The 20,435-nt window shown below is 43.0% G+C and overlaps 1 protein-coding gene across 1 annotated transcript in view; it reads right to left on the bottom strand.

The window, feature by feature from the left end:
• Positions 1-9,534: 9,534 nt before the first annotated feature.
• PDS5A (PDS5 cohesin associated factor A) overlaps positions 9,535-20,435 on the bottom strand; it is an 84,148-nt gene continuing 73,247 nt past the window's right edge. The window contains exons 30-34 of the mRNA XM_086464779.1: positions 16,528-16,673; positions 15,213-15,318; positions 12,106-12,458; positions 10,852-11,002; positions 9,535-10,270 (exon numbers count right to left, since the gene is read on the bottom strand). Coding sequence (XP_086320905.1) covers positions 10,235-10,270; positions 10,852-11,002; positions 12,106-12,458; positions 15,213-15,318; positions 16,528-16,673 — 792 coding nt within the window. The 3' untranslated portion in view covers positions 9,535-10,234. The remainder of the gene's footprint in view (positions 10,271-10,851; positions 11,003-12,105; positions 12,459-15,212; positions 15,319-16,527; positions 16,674-20,435) is intronic.

Below are 20,435 nucleotides of genomic sequence, written 5' to 3'. Positions count from 1 at the left end.
GAGCCTTGCTTTCCCTGCCCTGGTCTCCCCTTCCTCCACCTTTCCCAAAATGACTCTGGGCACAACTGGTGGTTTAAGAACATGATAGGTGGCGAGTAGTCAAGGCTCCTGCTGATCCTGCCAGAGAGGTTTGGGTAGTTCCCACAGCTGAACCACATTACTGCTGAGCCACGTTACTGGATCGTGGGAGCAGCCCTTGCCTGTTTCAGGGCAAAGCCAGCTGGCCCATTTTTAAACACCTACCCACTGCCCGAGTGCAGAGTCAGGTATGAGGGTGGTTTCCCTGAAGCAGGAAGAGCGTGCTGGTCACAGCCCAAAAAAAAAGGTGAGCCAGTTATGCTCCAAGGTGGATTTTGGTTCAAAAAGCAGACCTAGAACTGGCTGGTCCCATTTCACGCCGCGGTCAGGGAGAGCCTGGCAGATAGGCACTTTTTTTAACAAAGAGCAGGCATTGGAAATGATGGTGTCACCACAGGTTTCAGTTTCCCTGAACGGGAGGCTGAAGAACAGACACCAGACACGGAGTGGGTCCCAGGTCTTCCTGGAAGCAGTGGCCAACATGTCTTCACGTTGCTGTGAGAGGCTGGGTTAGGCGTGAGGTGGTTTATCTGTGTAGAAAGTGGTTTGAAGGCTCCAAAGCTGTCAGTTCAAATGGAATGGAAACGCCTCATGTTTATGGCTTCTACTCTGAGAAATGAGTCCTGTGTATGAACTTCCCAGAGGTGAGTAACCTGCTGGGATGGGACAAAGCAGAGGAGTGTTCTCCCTCTTTTGCCTGGCACACACATTCCCCATTATAGCATCTTCCACATTTAAGTCCTTCAGTGGTCTGAACCACATGAAACATGCCAGAAGTAAACTGTCTCTAGGCCAAACTTGCCAGAAGCGAGAGCTATTTGGAAGGAGACGTGTGCGAACAAAGGAGTTACCAGAAGTTCACTAGAAGTCAGATGATGCTGGGGTGGGGGAAAAAATACCCCCAAAAAACCCCAAAGGGTTCTTTAAGAAGGGATAGAGTTGGTCTTTGCTCTCCTCACCCATGAATGGTCCTCACCTGCGAGGCATTCAGCCAGGAGAAGTGCCAAGTCCTGCACCTGGGGAGGAACAACCCCAGGCACCAGTACATGCTGGGGCAACTGGAAATCAGCTTGGCAGAAAAGGACCTGGGGTCTGGGGACCTGGACCAAGTTGAACAGGAGACACCAACCTGCCCTTGTGGCAAAGGCAGCAAGTGGTACCCTGGGCTGCAGCAGGCAGAGAGTTGCCAGCAGGTCGAGGGAGGTGATCCTGCCCCCCCGGAGAGCTCAGTCCAGAGCCGATGGGCTGGGCAGGAGGCAGCCTGCTGTCCACCCAGGCGATCGTGGACTTGGGCGCAGGGTATGTGTCTGTCAATGTCTCTGCAAAAGCAGCAAATAAACAGACACAAAAGAGCCACATCCTGTAGATGTGAAATGACAAAGGCCTCTTGACAGCAAAAAGGTTAAAAAAAAAGGAAGACATTCTGGCTTAAAGGTGTGATGTTACGGAAAGAAAGCAACTTCGTGATGCAGAGTCAAATGAAATTCTGATATCTTGGCCAACTGCGTTGGGCAGCTTCCAAAACCAGGAAAAAAACGTGTGCAAGGAGAAGCTGTAAGAGCAGGAACCATCCCTTGCTGGCCTGGCAGAGGCAATGAGTGTCCTCAGCCTGTGGTGCAGCTCCCTGGACAGAGGGTGGCGGCGGGGGCGGGCCTGGGCACAACAGGGTAAGCGGTCTTTTGGTGGAGGAAGACCTGACCAGGGCTGTTAAGGGATTTCAAGGCTGAAGAGTGATCGAATGACAAATAGCCTGGAGCTCTTGAGATCTGAACAAGATGGTGAGTCTTACTAAATGTAATAAGGTGGCCCCCTACATATGCGCCTGTGATTGTAGCTCTGGGGGTGGAGGTGCCCTCAGACAGTATCAAATGCCTCATGGTTACGTAGGAAAGGGTTGTGTTGGGCAGACACAACATGCCTGGAGAGCGTCTAAGGAGTGGAGCAAGGCGGTGGGGATGAAGCGGTGCCACAGCACTGGTGGTGCCCGTCCCTCTCCCCACAGGCACACAAAAAGCCTCAGGGTGCAGCAGCCTGGGCGGATGATGAGTCAAGCAGGTGGACACAGCGATGGGCATTTCTCTGTGGCCAGGTCATGTACAAGGGACATGATCTCAGGCTGGTATTAACTGGTCAGGAATAAGTTCAGCCTGGAAATGGGAAAGTTTCCCCAGGGCCCCTTTCCAGCCCTCTGCGCCCCTGGAAAGGGCACCTCATCCCATTTCTGCTGTGGGTTGGGTCAGGCTTGTGTCCCCAGCACCAGGTGGAGGTTTGGGACCAGGGTCTCAACAAGGTGCCCAGGGATTCAGGTGGCTGCGATACTGAGCACGTGCTAAGAGGACCTGTGGCTTAGGGATTAAGCACTCACCTGTTCAGGCCCTCAAAAAACAGGCAGAGGTCATGGCAGGAGTTGGGTGCTTCTCTGCCCCAAGTCACTTGTGAAGGCGGCACAGGGCTCTGCCCCTGTGTGAGGTGACAAAGCCACAGGTCCCATCCAGCACCGCGACCCCCGGCAGCCCCATGCCAGGCGCTGTGCCAGGAGCGTTGGGCGGCGGGCCCAGACAAGCCCTGAGACCCCGGCAGCCCGGATGAAGGGCGAGTGCCCACCCCAATACAGCTGCGCGTAGGCTGAGCCTGGCATCTGCACCCTATAGGCCCCCACAGCGCTGCTCTGCCTGGCCCACAGCATCCCACCGTCTCAGCTCTGCTACTCCAAAAGCTTCTGCCACGTGTGCAACCGCATCGATGTTAAGGAAGCTGCTGCCAACCTGAACTGTAATAAAATAAATGTATTGCTTTAATTTTTTTTTTTTTTTTTTTAAGTAGGCCAAAACTCCCTCCATTATCCTATTTAGAAGGATTTCGGTAACATCTGCTGCGTCAGTGCATTGGCAGGGTTGGTGCCTGAAGGTTCCAGGAGATTATACAAGAAAACCCTTACATTATTCCCACACACCATCCCTACTGGATCTGAGAGCTGGCGACACGTCGAACTTGGTGTTACAAACCACTTTCCTGGCAAAAAAAAACCCCAACAACCCAGGAGTGGCAGGAAGAGAAAACGAGAGGGAAAAGCTCCTACTGTGAGGTGACGCTCCTGATACAACATTGTATATAGAAGACCAAGCTCAAGTAATGCTCGATGGAAACAATCATCATTTTAGAGGACTTGAAGCCAAATACTCAAATAAATAAATCAACTACCCATTTCTCTAGGGATGGACCTCCAAGCACAACTTTGTGTGCATTCATTGAGAAGAGCCTGACTCAATTTTTTTTTTTTTTTTACGCTCTCCCATGTAGGTATTTATACACATTGATACACTCTGATAGATGATCTTACCAGGAAGATGCCTTTGAAACTTGGAAAGCCAGAGAGATGACCATGTCTTCCTCATGGTCAACACAACAGGACTGTAAATGTCACCATGATCTGGTATGTACAGTCTGTGAGGGTTTGGTGTTTCATACACCTGTGGAAACCAGAAAGGATTAAAAATACACACTGCTTTTGGGTGGGGGAATGCTGGATCTCCTCTGATAGCTTGTCCAGATGATAGATATTCCAGACAACCAGAAAATTTCCCTAAAGTATTTGGAGATTTGGCCATTCAGTGCACGTTGACAGACTCTGCGGCAGCTCCCGAAATGACTATATGTGGCTCACAGACCAGATGATGTTATGGTAACATACAGGTTACCAGAGCCAGAACCGGCATGGCAGGTGCACTGTGAGAAACATCTCCCCACCTGGCACAGGGAGCAAATAACAGCAGCAACCTGTGCTGAGCTAGGGAGAGCACCTACTCTGAACATGGAGAGTCCTGGTGGGAAAAGCAGCGTTTGGAATCTTTACTAAAGCAGAGCCTGATAAACCGTGAATGCATCTTCCCAGAAGCATCAGAAATTAATCATGGCACAGACTCCTCTTTCTCCCCAAATCCTTTCATGCTAGAAGCTAAGCTCACCTAGAGAAAAGCAAGAAGGTAATGCAGGAGATGCAATGAGCCACCAGGGGTGGATACAGCAGAGGGCCTTGAAGAATAGCCAGGAAGTGATGTACTGCGGCCAGAAGGTTGAGAAAAGGGGATGGGAAAGGGCGCTAAGGGAAGAGTGGCTTCCTTGTCCATGACCCAGCCTGAATCCTGCCCTGGTGTAACAATGAGGAAGGATGAACGGTGATTACTGCTACCGCCATCCAGAATAATTTATCCAGACCTCACATGGCTCTGTCCTCCTGGGAACGCTCAGGGATAGAAGCAGCCAAGAGGTGATGGCATGAATTGCTTGGGCAGTGACAACCTCTCCTAATTTTGCAGGAAGTGGAGAAGAGCCTGTCTGTGGGCAGCAGGGAGCAGTGCAGTGTCCATGCAGGGCACCCTGCACGTGCTCTGGAGACATCACGTAAACCTCCCGAGAGGAGAAGACTGATGGCACAGGCTCTCCCGCTAGCGTCGGTCCACCCACTTTCTGGTTTGGGGGCAGTTCTGAGACGGATGATGCAGAGGCACTTGAATATACAGCAAAGCAAATGGTACTTTGAGTTTTCGCTTGTACTGCAGGGCAAGATATTCTGGGTGTCCCAGCTTTCCCTGGGGTAGGGTGCCAGACTATGTGCCCGCTGCCAAGCCAGACACTGGCGGTTGCAACTACGCCATGCCAGGGTAAGAAATCAGATTATCTCCTAAGAAGCTTCTAGAGCTCACAGTGATAACCCACCTGCTTTACAGCAACTGGACCCAACGCCAAAGCGACTCAGCCATAATCACCTGCCACCTCTTCCTTCAGAAGCTTTGGCGCATCAGGGTCAACATACATCGATGTCTGCTCCCAGGGCAATGAGAGGAGAATTAAGCATCTGAACTTAAGGAGCAAAATGTGTATTTCTTGTTCTGGAGCACGCCCGCCTTGCAGCGTTGTGAACACACATCTGAACTCTCGTGGCTCTTGAAATAACAGTCTTGCGGGAGGAGGACACTCGCTGTACACGGAGTTATTTGGTTGTGCTTCTTGCCTCAGCTGAGATGCTGCTGAGACTACACTGCTGCCAGTGTGGCTTGAGCGAGTTACAAATTAGCTCCGATAACGTCTGTGCTCCCACTGAAAAGCAGACATGTCTGCTGATGGCTGACCCTCCTCGTATGGTAACGCAGGACTCAACTGCACTGCCCACCTGTGTTGCCCATGGATGTCTCAGCTCTGCTGACCGTGGATCAAGCTGTGCAGTTGGTGATGAATCCACCAGGTTCAGTTAAATGGCTTCTTAGAATTACAGAATCATTTCTTGCCAAAGCTCAAGGGGTGACCACGAGTCCTGACTCTTCCTCCTGTTGACTCACGCAGTCAGACAGTCCCCTGATAAACATTTGCCGTGACTTCTGCTAGGCAGAAAGAGAGAGAAGATGCTCTGTTGCAGGTCAGAAAGGTCTTTGCATCAGGTTAGCAGGAGGACTTCTTCCAAGGCGACGGTACGATGACTGCACGCTGCCTGTTGCATGCACTAACTCCAGTAACTCTTCATGTGCAGTTTGGGTCAAGCACCTGTGAGCAACACCGAGGCTCTGAGGAACACGCTCACATCGTCTTCAGGCACGTGTGCTTCAGCGTGCTGGCTGAGGTCAGGTGCAATGCTGCTCCCCTACCAATTACTGCAGCAAGCGTGGCTGCTTCTTCGGCTTTCGCGGCCGGAGTGAGGGGGAGGTCACCTGAGCTGCAGCAAGCCTGACCCGACCTTCTGCTGTGGTCCCGCTTGTTTCTTTATGAGCAGCTGCAAATGCCAAAAACTTGCTCATTTCCTTTCAGACTGCAGGAAATAAGGCCGGGAACTTGCCTGGAGTGAGAGATGTTCCTACTCTGAATTTAAAGTATTCTATGAGTCAGATTTGTGACAGCAGTCACCACAGTGACTTGGTGCTAAGGATCTCTGATGGGAGCTGTGGGACTGGCCACCTTCAGTTAGAAGATCACAGAGCGTAAGATCGAAAGAAGAAACTCGGTCGCTCACCCCCTTTGGTCTCTCATGTGGTAAAACTACAGGATTAAGAAATTTTGGATCCACTCTCCTGACCCAGGCTGTGCAGCAGGGAAGGGAGAGGCTGTCAGCCACTGCCTCTGCTTCTGTACCAGGACTTCCAAGTTCTGCTTCTGAGGAAGTCCAGTCTTGTTTGCTGCCTTCCAGGAACCAAGGCCAATGGATCCAGGGAACGTCTGGCTCAAAAACTCTTTAAGGAATGGAAGCTGCTGTTGGTCGTTGAAGTTTAGGAGTATTTTATCTTATTATTTGAGCTTCCCTCTGACTGTTTGGGTACCTGGGGTGCTCACTGGGAGGGTAATTCCCTCCTTGTCAGAAATTTAAGCAGGGCAGGGCTTCAAGGGACATACCAAGTGCTGCTGTACAGAAAGGCTTTGCTAATTGCTGTTTAACACCTTGCTGTTCCCTACGCAAACCTGTTCCTGCACCAAGATACAATTCCTTGGGCTGAGACCAGCTACTCTGTGACTAATGCTTGGTTATCAGCTACACACACCTGCAGCCTGGCTGGCAAGCAGACTTCACAGTCCAGCTTCTTGAGTTTGGGCTGTTTCCTTAAGCACTGATTTGATTTCTGGGCACAAACCAACCTGTTACTGCTGATAAATACAATAATGGAGCACACATGCAAGCGCACCAGGACCTACATGGATGATTTCGTAAAGAAGCAAATTTCCTGTGTATCGCAAATGTTTGGTGATCCCAAACTTGGTCCAACAACATGTGCTAAGTATCTCACAGCTGGAAGTACATTTTAGACAAGGATTTGTTATTTATCAGTTCTAAAACTTAAAGGCTTGTCAGCACGTGCGGAAAAGATCTGTAATGCGTACTATTTTTCCTGTTTAAGATTGCTCTAGGAACCATTATTATTTTGTCTAAAACAGCTATTCAGATTTAATTTTGTTGAGTGGTAGAGGTTTAATTTAGTCCTTTACGAAGTACGTTCTCAGAACAGCCTTCCTGTCTTACTGTTACCAAAACCGTGCAGTCCAGGCATCAAAGGACACAAACAGAAATAAATGTATGTTCGCTAAGAAACAAAGCCACACCTTCATGAAGATGGGAACTTAAAGATGATGAGAAGTTCGCTCTAACTACGTAACTGAATGTGAAACCTCAGCACCTTTAAATCCTGCCTACACTGGATAAAAGCCATAAAGACTGGGTTATATTGGGCTTTCCTTTTATTCTTTATCACACATTAACAAGTGAAAAACACTGAGCATCGGTTTTCTTATTACAATGACAGAATCCCCATTCTTACTTAAAATATTTAAGAACTCATATATGGCCAAGTGCAAAACTCCGACCTCTTTCTTTGGAATAATTTGCCTTCAATTCCATAGTTTTATACGGATCACTCTAACAGATTTTATTTTTAAAGCATCAGGAGAAGTAGTAGCAATGCCTCAATTATGTATGTGTAAAAATTATGCCTATACTTCCCTGTATCTGTTACAAAGGCTGACTGTTCCAACGCCTTGCCATCGCAAGCGAGATGGCTGTACTGACCCCTGACCGTAAGGGACACTTGTCCTTACAGAACGATGTCCATCACTGAGGCAACTCTGCACGGTACCATGGCTGCTCCTCGGACTTTGACAAAGGAATAGCGGGGGGCAGGCATAGAAATCCTGTACATAGCCTCGTCTGGGGCAAGTTCTGGAAAGTAACCAGTGGGCCACCAGCAGACCTTTCCTACAGTTTGTATGCTGCATTTTTGCTCAGCCAATTATGCCCAGCATGATTTGCTGCATGAATGTACCGATTTTCTTTAACTATACTGATAATTGGCATACAGAAGTAACTCACATGTCCCCTTAAAAACAAATAATCAGAAGAAACTCTGTATCTCTGTCTGTAAAAAGACAACTGAAAACCCTGCTCTGAGCTTGCCACTGAACCTCCAGAAACCCCTTCTAACCTGAATTAGTCTATGATGATTCCTTGAGTAATTCGACATTTGAACTGATTAAAAACTGACCAAAAGAGAGGAGGGGAAAGGGAAAAAAAAAAAAAAAAAAAAGAGAGAGAGAGAGAAAAACCTCAACAATTACCCACTTCACAAAAATCAAACCCTTTGGGAACAATTCTGAATATTTACAAGACTTGTGAAGTTTGTATTTCAAATCGTTGTTAGAGGCACACCACTAGGTCCCAGAGCTCATTTCTAAAAAAGTTTGGTTTTTAGATAGCACCTAAAAGCTTCTAACAAAGACATTTGAAAATTGGTTTAAACCAAAATACTGTAGCTTTTGCATAAGGGAAGTATTTGACCAGAGCACTAAAAAGAAACTGCATTATGATCAGTAAATGTACCTTATGAAATTATTTCAGTTTTAGAAATCAAAACCCTGTTGGGTGTGTCATTAAGTGCTTTTAAAATCTCCTAGTCCCTCTGTCAAAAGCATTTCAACTCCTTCAAGCCAAAGCATCGCAGATACCTTTAGAACGAGAGTTGCACAGACTGCTTTGTGAAGAGAGCGTGATTTTCTCTGTTACAGAGGAAAAATGACTGTAACACCAGTTAAACACTTGGAGAGAGAAACTTATTCATTATTTAAGAGCACACAATGGCGTCCTACCCATTTTAGGAGAGCAAGTAATCCTTGACTAATGTCAACAGTATCCAGCTCTTCTACAGGGAATCAAGGGATTTCAAGACAATTTGCAGAAGGGAAATGGGGAACTAAGGGACGGGGAAACAGTGAACGGTTCACCGTCACTCTGCAGACCAACTCCCTTCTTCCCATACAACTTCACAAGACAAAGCGCTGTATCTTCACCTGAAACCCCCTGTCTTTTAAACTGGGTACCTGGCTGCATTACAACTTCTTTGCTCAATCCAATAGTTCTATGAACATCCGAGACCATGCACAGATATAGCAAGTAGTTTTCTGTGAAAGAAAATAAATAAATAAATAAAATTTTTTAAAAAAAAAAAAAAGACTGCCACATGACACCTAGAAGCGTTTATTTTATGCAACAAACTTAAATATGATCATGTGTACATAAAAGTGTACACTGTATCTATGCTGAACAATGCCAGGAAACATAATATTGATGCAACAATCTTCTAAAATAAACATTAAAAAATGAGCCTGGACAGGAAGACAAAATGCAAAACAGACTTACTTCCAATCAGCACAATGCTTAAAATTGAGAGCAATCCTAAACATTTCCAACTTTCCTTACAAAGCTGCCAAAGTCCAACTATTTTTAAAAACTGATTTTTTTTTTTCTTTACATCAATAATAAAAATCTGGTGACAAACATTATAAAATCAAATGCTGGACTGTCTTTACTCCTTTAAAATTTAGAATATTCCAACAGAACCGCAGGAGTAAAAACACTTAAAAGTGATATATGTTTTTATAAAACAAACATCAATATGTACATTTATTGCAAATTATATTAAACTAAAATGGAGGGAAAATTAAAAAATGAAATGTCTACTTGCGAATTAATAATAATTTTAAGTGATTACTTTCCCACTCTGATAAAAATCAGAAAGCAACATTTATAAAATTGCCACCACATGACTTTTCATAGCAGGGAACTGAAATCTGTACATCTTATTTTTGCAGAAAAGTAGGCAGGCAGAAAGAATTATACATAAAACAGTCTCCAAAAGTAAAGCAAAAAAAATTTTTTGTAATTTTTTTTTTTCCTCTAGTCTTGTTTAAAATCCGTTCAGTAGACTTCTACTTTTTCTGTGAAACATGGGAATACCTGGCTCTAGGATCATGAATTTTCAATGTCAGTGTAAGGACCTCCTCTGACTTTCTTTAAAAAAAAATGCAGCATGAAAATTAATGGTGTAAATACACTTTTAAACTCCAGAATGCAGGAACTGGAACCAAGTGTTAAGCAATTTGCTTAATTATTGACTTTTCATAAAAAAAGTCTCTGGGGAAATAAGTACAGATGCTTTTAGCCTCTTTCTCAAGAGTTTCTGCTTTACATTTCCATTGAGAAGGATTAATTTCACGTGAAAGGGAAGCATAGTTTTCCTTCTGGTTTCAGAGCTGAAAGCTGTGTGTTTTGATGTAATTTCAGTTCCTGTACAGGAAATTTCTGAATCCTAGTTTTTGCAGAAGCTTGGAGCATGCCTTTATTTGGCCTTCATTTCCTCCCTTTTCGAGCAAGTTTTCTTTTTACCTTTTTGGGGGGAGAAAAGGAAATAAAAGTTAATCGTAAGGACACGGAAATTACAACTGATTCTGAATCAAAAGCCTACCTACATCATTTACATTTTAGCTTTTACACACTTTATACTGTGATTCCTCCAGCTTCATCTTGCATCTCCTCAACGATTACATAATTGATTGAATATAACTGACGTTCCTTATTGTATAGCACAACTTCCTGACAAACTTGGAAATACACAAGTTGAGAAACAATACTTCCATAACTGAGTGACATTTTTTCAGCATAAACAGACACATTTATCCATAGCTTTCACTGGAATCAGAGAATAAGAACAGTAACTTGTTCCAATTAACTGTATTTAATTACCCAGGTGTACAAAACCAGCCTGTCTTTCTTAGGAACAAGCACTACTTCAAATGTTTTACAAATATTTACAGTAACTTGTACACGTGTACTTAAAAGCAAAAAACCTATCAGACACTGCTATTTTTACATACATTTTTCCAGAAGACAGACACACTTGATTCCTTACTGCATAAGCTACAATAAAAAAAACCACAGAATTGTCCTATATAAGATGCCTGCTACACCTTAAGGAAGCCTCCCTCTGCTATCTCTGTATCCTCAGTATCTTCCTGGCTGCTCCCACAGGCCTTAAAAAGATCCATTGCATTCTGGGAATATTCTGGACTTGAGTCTATCTCCAACAGTGAATCTCCATCACTTCCAAGCACCTGGCTTCTGAAAAATGTTAACAATGTTTTGGTACTTTTTCCAAGAAACACTGAGGTATTACATATTTTAAAGAAGTTCACAGATACAGGTGGCTTAAAGGCTATGGATAGTGCATTTTTTTTTTAATGAAGACTTAAAGAAATTTGATGTATAAAACAAGCATTGCAAGGCACTACACAAATATTACTCCCTTGAAAGACTGAGTAATTTACTAGTGTATGAGCCTTGCTGTGAGAGGGAAAAGGTAATTCTTTTTGATCAAGGTTCTCTGCAAGTTCTTCAATTTAAAAAATATCTAGAAAGAAACCATTTCAATGATTCTTTCTTTCTTCAGATTAATTTGTGATTTCTTCCAGCACACTGGTTTGGTGACCTTATGTTATTGCTCTAAGCTTTGGACGCTTTTGCATTAAAATTATTATTGTATCAGATTCGGCTAAACAAATTTCTCAGTCTTTATGCACGTTTGTGGTTTGTTTACATTGGAAATCAAATCAACACATTTAAACACTACAGTATAGAAAAATAAATTATGACTCAAGAGCTGTTCTGCAGTTCACAGAGTTCCAAATTCTGCTTTTGATTCACTTAAAATCTATATTAAAATACTGTTAATATTAAACAAGCCCAGGCTCAAAGTACCAGAAAATAATTACAGTTAGAATTACAGTTTGTTCTGTTCATTAAAGATGGTCAGTTTTCAAGCCTTTGTTATCAATGAACTAAAGCAGAGCAGAGCACCCGAATTCCTGCGTACCTGGCACTAATGAATGCACTGAAACACCCTCAACTCTGAGTTCTTTTACACAGCAATGCTTGTAAGGGGAACCAGGACACAACAGACAAAACCCAAAATTTAGTGAAAACAGGTTAGATTATCCTGTTCTGACCAAACAAATTCCTTTCTCCAATTCCAGCGGCCCTGGTACGTACTTTGAAAAAAATGGAACACAACACAACGTATGTTGGCCCATGGTGTTTGTAAATCATTGTGGTCTAGTTATGCCTTTTAACGATGCTAGATCTGTTACAATAGTATATTCAGGGTCTATCTTGAGACAGGAAAGGCCCACCCCACCCATGTTATTCTATTATTTACTTATTTTTACCTTTGTAGATCAATTTGTCTCTGTGCTGCTGCTGGCTTTTTTGCTGTGTCTTGCTGTTTTGGTGCTTTGGCATTACCTGCTTCTAAACTCCCTGGACTTTCTTGACTGACTGCTGCCCTTTTCCTTCCCCTGACAGGTGGTTTATTTGTTTCCTCATTTTTTGCAGTTGTACCCTGAGGTTCAGGTTTGGGTGGACGCCCTCTCCTGGTTTTTGCTGCGAGTGATGGTCCTGTTTCATCTACATTTTTTTCTTCTGGTTTTTGATGAATATTCTCAGTTCCAGATGCTGTTGCTGTTCTTTTTTTCCCACGGTCAGTGCTGTTTCCTTGTGTAGCCTGATCAGAATTAATCTCCTAGAAAGTAAGCATCATGAATATGAAGAAAAAAAAGATATTCCCAAAGGTAAACTCAAATTCTTACCTCCCTCAGACAGAAACATGAGTTTATAAAACAGTAAGTGTTCTTACAAAAACACATGACATGGTCTTAGACCTAGTAAAAAGTTTTACTAAAAGGGATTTCAGACATTAACCTTGAAAAAAGATTTTCTACACTGTGTGTACTCTGTATCCAAGGTATCTTTTAATTGCTTGAAAGTGAGATTACAGTAAAACTAATACTCTCAGCTCCTCTGGACAAGCTCCTTTCACTGTCTCTTTGCCAACTGAGAGGAGAGAACTGAGGAGCAAGAGTAATAATTCCAGTACAGTAAATGATATTTACCTTCAATATATGCAATATTTTTTGAGAACAACCTTCAGTAACGGTGCAGATTACTAAAGCCCTAAATGCCAGTAAAAGGGAAAAAAACCCAAAGCTTGCAGGGGATAAAGGGAGTAAGACCTAGTCAAAAATGAAACCTACTGTCTTTGGTGCTTCTTTGTCATGACTGAATAGGTATGGCCTACATGCATGTTTTTCTCAGTACACTGAGCAAGGTAAGGGAAGTGATTAAACTTCACAAAGCGGTGTCTGTATACGTGAAACAAAGGGTGGTGGCAACACAGGTCTCTACAGAAAAGTATTCGTATGGAAACAAAGAGGAAGCAACTGATACTAGACCTTCATTTGAACACTGGCTTCTGAAACAGGAGGAAGGGCAGAGAAAAGGGTACTAAAGAAGTATGGCTGGGATGACTTAGCAATTTCACACAAACCAATTAAGGCCACTCACTATTGTAAGTGCTGTGTCTGAACCAAGGACTTTTTTTGTTAAATATACTACCATTATTTTTTAAATGTTTCATTAAGTCAGGCAGTCTCTGTAATCTTTATTACTGTTCTAGCAGCTTCACAGCAGACATTCACAACTGCTATTCCTAAGAACCTTACAGATAACCACTCTGAAAATTTCAACTAAAGCCAGGTTTCAAGAACCTAGAAAGACTTTGTGAAGGTTTATTTCATAAATGCTTTGCCTAACTTCTCTAACTTTTCAGAAGAACCCTATTTTGGGGAAAAAGAACCAAAAAAGGAAAACGTTTGTTGAAATTTGGGAAAGATTTTTTTTTTCTTCTTCATTAGCTCAGGGGTGTGACTATCATGTGGATGTTATTTTAAAAGATTAAGAAAAAACTAACTTTTTAATGTGATGATACAAACCCAAAACATCTGCTTATTAATCATTTTCAAGGCCAGGCTGGACAGGGCTTTGAGCAACCTGGTCTAGTGGAAGGTGTCCCTGCTCATGGCAGGGGGGTTGGAACTAGGTAAGCTTTAAGGTCCCTTCCAACCCAAAACATTCTATGATTACTCTGATTTCATCTAACCAAAAAAGACTGGGTAGATACACAACTTCTTAAAAGGCATACAGCACGAACCATCTACATATCCCTACATTATTACAAAAATCTACTTTGATTTTAGAATCATGGAATCATCTAGGTTGGGAGTGACCTCTGGAAATCATCTGGTCAAACCTTCTGTTGAAAGCAGGGCCTCAAGGGTTATCTAGGCCCTTGACATTCCACCACTTTTCTGGGCAACCTATTCCAGCGTTTAATTGTCCTCACAATGTAGATTTTTTTTTTTTTTTCCTTGCATCCAGATGGAATTTCCCCTGAAGCCTTTTCTCCTGTCACCAGCCTTGAGAAAAGAGTACTTCCATCTTCTTCGTAAATACCCTTTAGATATTGAAAGCCTGATTAGATCCCCCCAAGGCTTCTCTTCTCTAGGCTGAACAAACCCAACCACCTTTCTTCATACGACAACTTTGCCAAGCCTTTATCATCTTGGTGGCCCTCTGCAAAGCTCTCTCCAGTTTTTCAGTATCTGTGCTGAAGTGGGGAGGACAAAGTATTCCAGGTGTGGCCTAAGGAATGCCAAACAGGGTGGAATAATCACATCCCTCAATCTGCTAGCTATATTCTTGCTGATGCGGCCCAGGACCCAGCTTGCCCTCACTGCTGCCAAGGCACACTGCCGACTCATGCTCTGCTGGCTGTCCACTGGGATGGTCCCCCAGGTCTTTCTTAGCCAATCTACACCCCAGCCAGGCAGATCCCAGTGTGCTGTACTGCTGCTTGAGTTTAATCTCTCTCAGGTGCAGGGCTTCACATTTACCTTTGTTAAACTTCATGCAACTGTGTAAGTTAAAAATCATTACGATTTAGGCATGATCTTCTCTCTCTAATAGAAGGGGGGAAAGGCATTAAAAATCCCCAAAGTTTAAATAATATTTTAGTTGTGACACAATGCAAAAGTTAATGTTCATTTCATCCTCGAGGACCACTTGACATTTTCTTGGCAATACCTTCGGTTAAAGCTACAGGTGTCAACTTTCACTCTGAATCACAGCCTTACTGTATTTATACTGGAAAACACAAAACCAAGTTGGGAATCTTTTGGAATTTTAGAAAAAAGAAGGCAGTCTCTTCCAATTTGCCTGTGCTATTTTTGAGCACATGAGCTCTATTAATTACTCTGAATAAAATAAATGCAGTTTTGAAAATAAGGTGTCTTCTATTGGTCTAGGAAAGTGACCTAACTACATGAAATTAAATCGGACCTTACCAGTTCCTCAGAAACCTCCTGCAGTGATGTGTGCCAAATAAACCCCAATGCCAAGCTCATTATAGAGATACAGTCCATAAAATCCCTGGACATACCTTGTTTTTCACAGGCTCTGTCTTTGCTGGTGTGACTGAAATAATCCTCACAGGATTTTCATCATTTTCACTGACCCCAGTTTCTGATATATCTGAACTTTGTTCCCTGATAGCATAATTGAAGACAAAACCAAAATAAACAGAACAAAATATGATAAATGTTTGCAATTTTTTTAAATCAATCAATCAATGCAGACAGGCTTAAAAATTAGTTTAAAAAGAGTTGAATTTTCCCAAGTCCACACTTACATTTTTCTTCCCAGAACTGGGAAAGGCATGAAAGGGACTGGTTAGTCACTAACCCAAATCCCTTATCACAGACAAGATGCCATATAATTCCTTTTGCAAATTTAAGATCAATGCTCTAAATGAGGCTGTGCTCTTTTTCCAGATAGAAAAAGCCGATACTGGCAAAGGTAGTGAAGAAAAATAAAGACCAGCAATGCCCAAACTTCAAGTTAATTTACACAAACATACAATAGCTTTAAAACCAAAATAGTTAAAAATATTATCAAGATTACTACAGCATGTGTCCTGCACACTTACAGAACAAATTCTGAACTGAGTTACACTTCCTTTTGGCCTATGAAACATAACAACTAGAGCTGACTTTCTCTACTTTCTTTAACCCTTTATCTTAGCCAGTTAATTGATTCCAAAACAAATTATACAGTCTTAAAATTTTAAAGTGTAAACTGTTTCTCCAAATTTATGACAAATTTAAAAACTCTGGATCCACATTAAAATAACACTTACTAGAAGAAAGACTGAATATTACAATTATATGTTGCATCTTTCCATTGAGATCCTGGAGCTCTTAGGCAAGCTCTTTTTACCTGTTCTTAATCTTAAATAGGTCAGAATATTTCAGCTACATCAAAAATGTTTCTTGTTACTGATCAGGATTAATCCTAATTATACATCAAAAATGTGGCAGTTGCAAAATCTGTTTAGTATTAACTTTGGCCGGTCTCTTCAACTAATATATTTTCTGACATAAAAATATTACGAATATTAACACCAAAATTTCAGACAGTCTAGTTATATTACATGTAATTACAGGCAGGCCACACCTAAGCACTGCACTGAATTTTTGTCCACTAAAAAAAAAAAACAAAACCCACAAAACAAAAAGCAAAGATGGAGATTCTACCTACAGACATCTATTACATTTTTTTAAAACTGGACAAAATAAGGACACTCTTCAAACACATCGGCACACACACCAAATCACCTCCTGTAATAAAACATGCAAGCACACTAAAGAACATGAAGTAAAGAGCTGATGAAAAAAAAATATTTCAAACTCGTGTACCTTGATCTGTTTCCTGCAGAAGAGCTCAGCTCAGAGTTTACACTGATATTGCTTCCAGTCTCTGACCCTGTAGTTCTAATGTACGGTCTCCTTCCAGTTGCAGATAACGGTTTGTTTACTGTACCTAATACACCGGTTGGTTTTGGCTAGAAGAAAACGTTTAAAACTTTAAAAATGGGAACTTCAGATACATATTTAATTTTTAAAACATTTTCTTGAGTATTTTAGAACACTTTTTCTGGATTAACGGTCTCTGTCACGATGCTGTCAGTTTCGAGCTACAGACCTCAGCTTTACTTAAAAACCACTGTCTATCCCACTTTTATTTCTTATAATTTAACAGCACTTCATCAATTGCCTCGCTTGCTCTCATGCTTTGAAGGGATAGCAGCTGGAGAAGTCTCAAATGAAAGACAGAATGTCAGGTAGTATTAAAGGACTGAAAGGATGTGGCAATATCCTTTCAGTCTCAATACAGCTGAGAGCTTCCATATAAGGATGAAGGGGAGAGCAAATAAAGCGGATGTTGTGGGAGTCTACTGTCGACCACCCAGCCAGGACAACACCACTGATGAATTACGCTACAAGGAATTAAGGGACATCTCTACATCCAACCGCCCTTGTCCTTACAGGTGATTTTAACTTCCCAGACATCAACTGGGAATATCACACAGCAGAGACAAACAGGTCCAGGAAATTTCTGAAGCGTGTTGAAGCTAACTTCTTGGTACAGGGAATTACTTTCGGTAAAGGGAGCTGACTAGTGTGCACAACTAGATGTGTTGGTTGTAAACAGAGAGGGACTTGTGGGTGGAGTGGCGATTGGTGGCTGCCTTGGTCACAGCAACTACAAAGTAGTTGAGTTTCAAATCGCTGGCGACAGGAGAAAAACTGCTAGCAAAACTTCAACCCTGGATATGGGGAGAGCAGACTTCAGGCTGCTGAAGGAGCTAGTTAGTAAGGTCTCCCGGGAATCACTTTTTAAGAGCCACCTCTTAAAAGCGCAGGAGCAGGCAATTCCAAAGTGTCAGAAGTCAAGCAAGTGGAGAAGAAGGCCAGCTTGGCTGAGCAGGGATCTTCTTCCAGAACTCAGGTGAAAAAGGAAATTGTACAGATTTCGGAAACAAGGACAGGTGACATGGGAGAACTACAGAGATGCTGTTTGCTACCATACGGAGAAAATTTGTGTGGCCAAAGCTTGTCCGGCGAGCGCTGTGACGGACAACAAAAAGGCCTTTTTAAAATACATTAATAACAAAAGGAGGATCAAAGATAATATTGGGCCATTGCTTGATGAGGTTGGTCACCTCACAAATAGGAGGTGACAAAGCAGAGAAGTTTACTGCCTCTTTCACCTCTGTCTTCAACACTGATGGGACCCCCCCCGAGCCCTGTGTTAGAAGACCATGACTGAGGGTATGATAAACTCCCAGCCGACCCTGAATTTTTTTGAGACTTGCTGCTCCAGCTCGATGTGCATAAATCTTTAGGGCCCGATGGGATTCATCCCAGGGTACTGAAAGAGCTGGCCAATGTCATTGTGGGACCTCTCTCCATTATTTTTCAGTGGTCAATTTTCAAGAAGGGTAAAAAGGAAGAACTTGGTAATCACAGGCCTATCAGTCTCACTTCAGTGCCTGGCAGAATTATGGAGAAGGTTATTCTGGGAGTTATTGAAAAACATTTGAGAGGCAATGCAGTCATTGGTCATAGCCAGCACAGGTTCATGAAGAAAAAGTCCTGCTTAACCAACTTAATTTCCTTTTATGACATGATCACCCATCTAGTTGACCAAGGGAAGCCAGTAGATGTGGTGGTCTGGGATTTTATCAAAGCTTTTGATGCTGTCTCTCACAGTATCCTTCTGGATAAACTGTCCAGCACATAGCCAGGCACGTCTGTAATACATTGGGTGAGCAATTGGCTGACAGGTTGGGCTCGAAAGGTTATAGTAAATGGAGTTATACAGGCAGGTGGCCCGTCACCAGTGGGGTTCCCTGGGGCTCAATTTTAGGGCTCTTCAATGTTTTTATAAATGAGATCTAGACACTGGAGTCAAATGTACATTAAGTAAGTTTGATGACGATACTAAACTAGGAGTAGCTGTGGACCCCCTTGAGGGTAGAGAGGCCTTACAGAGAGATCCAGACAGACCAGTGAGCTGGACAAAACCCAACTGTATGAAGTTTAACAGGAGCAAGTGCCTGATTCTCCACCTGGGATGGGGTAATCCTGGTTATATGTACAAACCGGCAGATAAGCTGGAGAGCAGCCCCGTGGAAAGAGATACGGGGGTTTGCGTTGATGACAAGCTGAATGAGTCAACAGTGTGCCCTGGCAGCCAAAAGGGCAACTGTGTCCTGGGGTGCATCAAGCGCAGCATAGCTGGCTGGCTGAAGGAGGCGATTGTCCCACTCTACACTGCACTGGTGCAGCCCCACCTTGAGTACTGTGTGCAGTTTTGGGCACCTCAACATAAGAAGGACTTCAAACTATTAAGAGTGTGTCCAGAGGAGAGCGACCAAGATGGTAAAAGGCCTCAAGGGCAAGACTTGAAAGGAATGGCTAATAAGGTCACTTGATTTGTCAGCTTGCAGAAGAGTAGGCTGAGGGGTGACCTCATCGCAATCTACAACTTCCTCAAGAGGAACAGCAGAGGGGGAGGTGCTCACCACCTCTCTCGATGACCAGTGATAGGACACATGAAAATGGTATGAAGCTCCATCGGGGGAAGTTCAGACTGGACATTAGGAAAAAGTTCTTTACTGAGAGGGTGGTTGCTCACTGCTCCCAGGCTCCCCAGGGAACTGGTCATGGCACCAAGCCTCTCAGAGTTCAAGGAGCATCTGGTTGACACTCTTAGTCATATGGTTTAATTTTAGGTAGTCCTGTTAGGAGCAGGGAACTGGGACTTGATGACTCTTATGAGTCCCTTCCAACTTGAGATATTCTACAATTCTAACATCCTATATTTGCAAAGCAAAGCACCTCTGGGAAAAGCTTTCCAAATTGTAATGCAGAATAAGGTTCACTACAATAGTAGGAAACGGGTATGCTTTTACTATAGAGAAAGCTAGTGTGAAAATATTTAACACCATCTATCTACTCTGGGGTTCTCAGACACAGTGATGGTACTTCAGATCTCGCTATGGCTGTTGTCTGTGATTTGGTCAGGCTGGGTATGCAGCAGGAAGATTTTGTTTTGACTCTGGAGAAGAGTCAAGGAAGTTTTCATAACCTGCATGTCACATTCTTCATGTAGTTTTACATTTCCTCAGAGACCAAGTAAATTTATTAAGGCATTCCCACAAGAAAAAATAATTCCCTTGTGTGAAGTTATGAGGGAGCAGGCAGGAGAGAGATACCACAGATGCTGGAAAACATCTGGCTAGCAAAAAAAGTGATGATCTCTGCAGAAACAGCCTGTTACTGAGCACATGTTCAGTACCTCCATCATTCTAGTACTAATAGTCCACAACATTTATTTAAACATATTATTCTTATAGTATTTTATTTGTTCTATTTTCTAAAAAGTAGGAAGCATTCAGCACAGCTAACAGGAAAGAGAAAAATGCTTAAGAGAGAAAAGAAAGCGCTTTTGCTCAACCAGCAGGTTGCAAATTTCTGGCTCTTACTGCCGTAAGAGGTTGTGAAGGCAGAGCATCGGGAGGTTCAAAACCAGAGCAGACAAATTTGAGAACAAGTCCATAAGCAGATATCAAAATCAACCAGCACAGATGCAGAGTCTAGCATCCCATTACAAATACTGTGAATGCTGGGGGAGCAAGAAGGGGAATGTCCTGCAGAAAGTGTTTAAACTTGCACACTTTCCCTAATCATGTTGTGTGGGTCTCTCTGGAAAACCAATACAAGGCCAAAAAGGACCATGGGTCTGAGTCAGTGGGTTA

The sequence above is a fragment of the Leptosomus discolor genome, chromosome 4 (genome assembly GCF_034619465.1).
Source record: "Leptosomus discolor isolate bLepDis1 chromosome 4, bLepDis1.hap2, whole genome shotgun sequence".
Lineage (NCBI taxonomy): Eukaryota > Metazoa > Chordata > Aves > Leptosomiformes > Leptosomidae > Leptosomus > Leptosomus discolor.
This window is presented reverse-complemented; position numbering and strand designations above follow the sequence as displayed.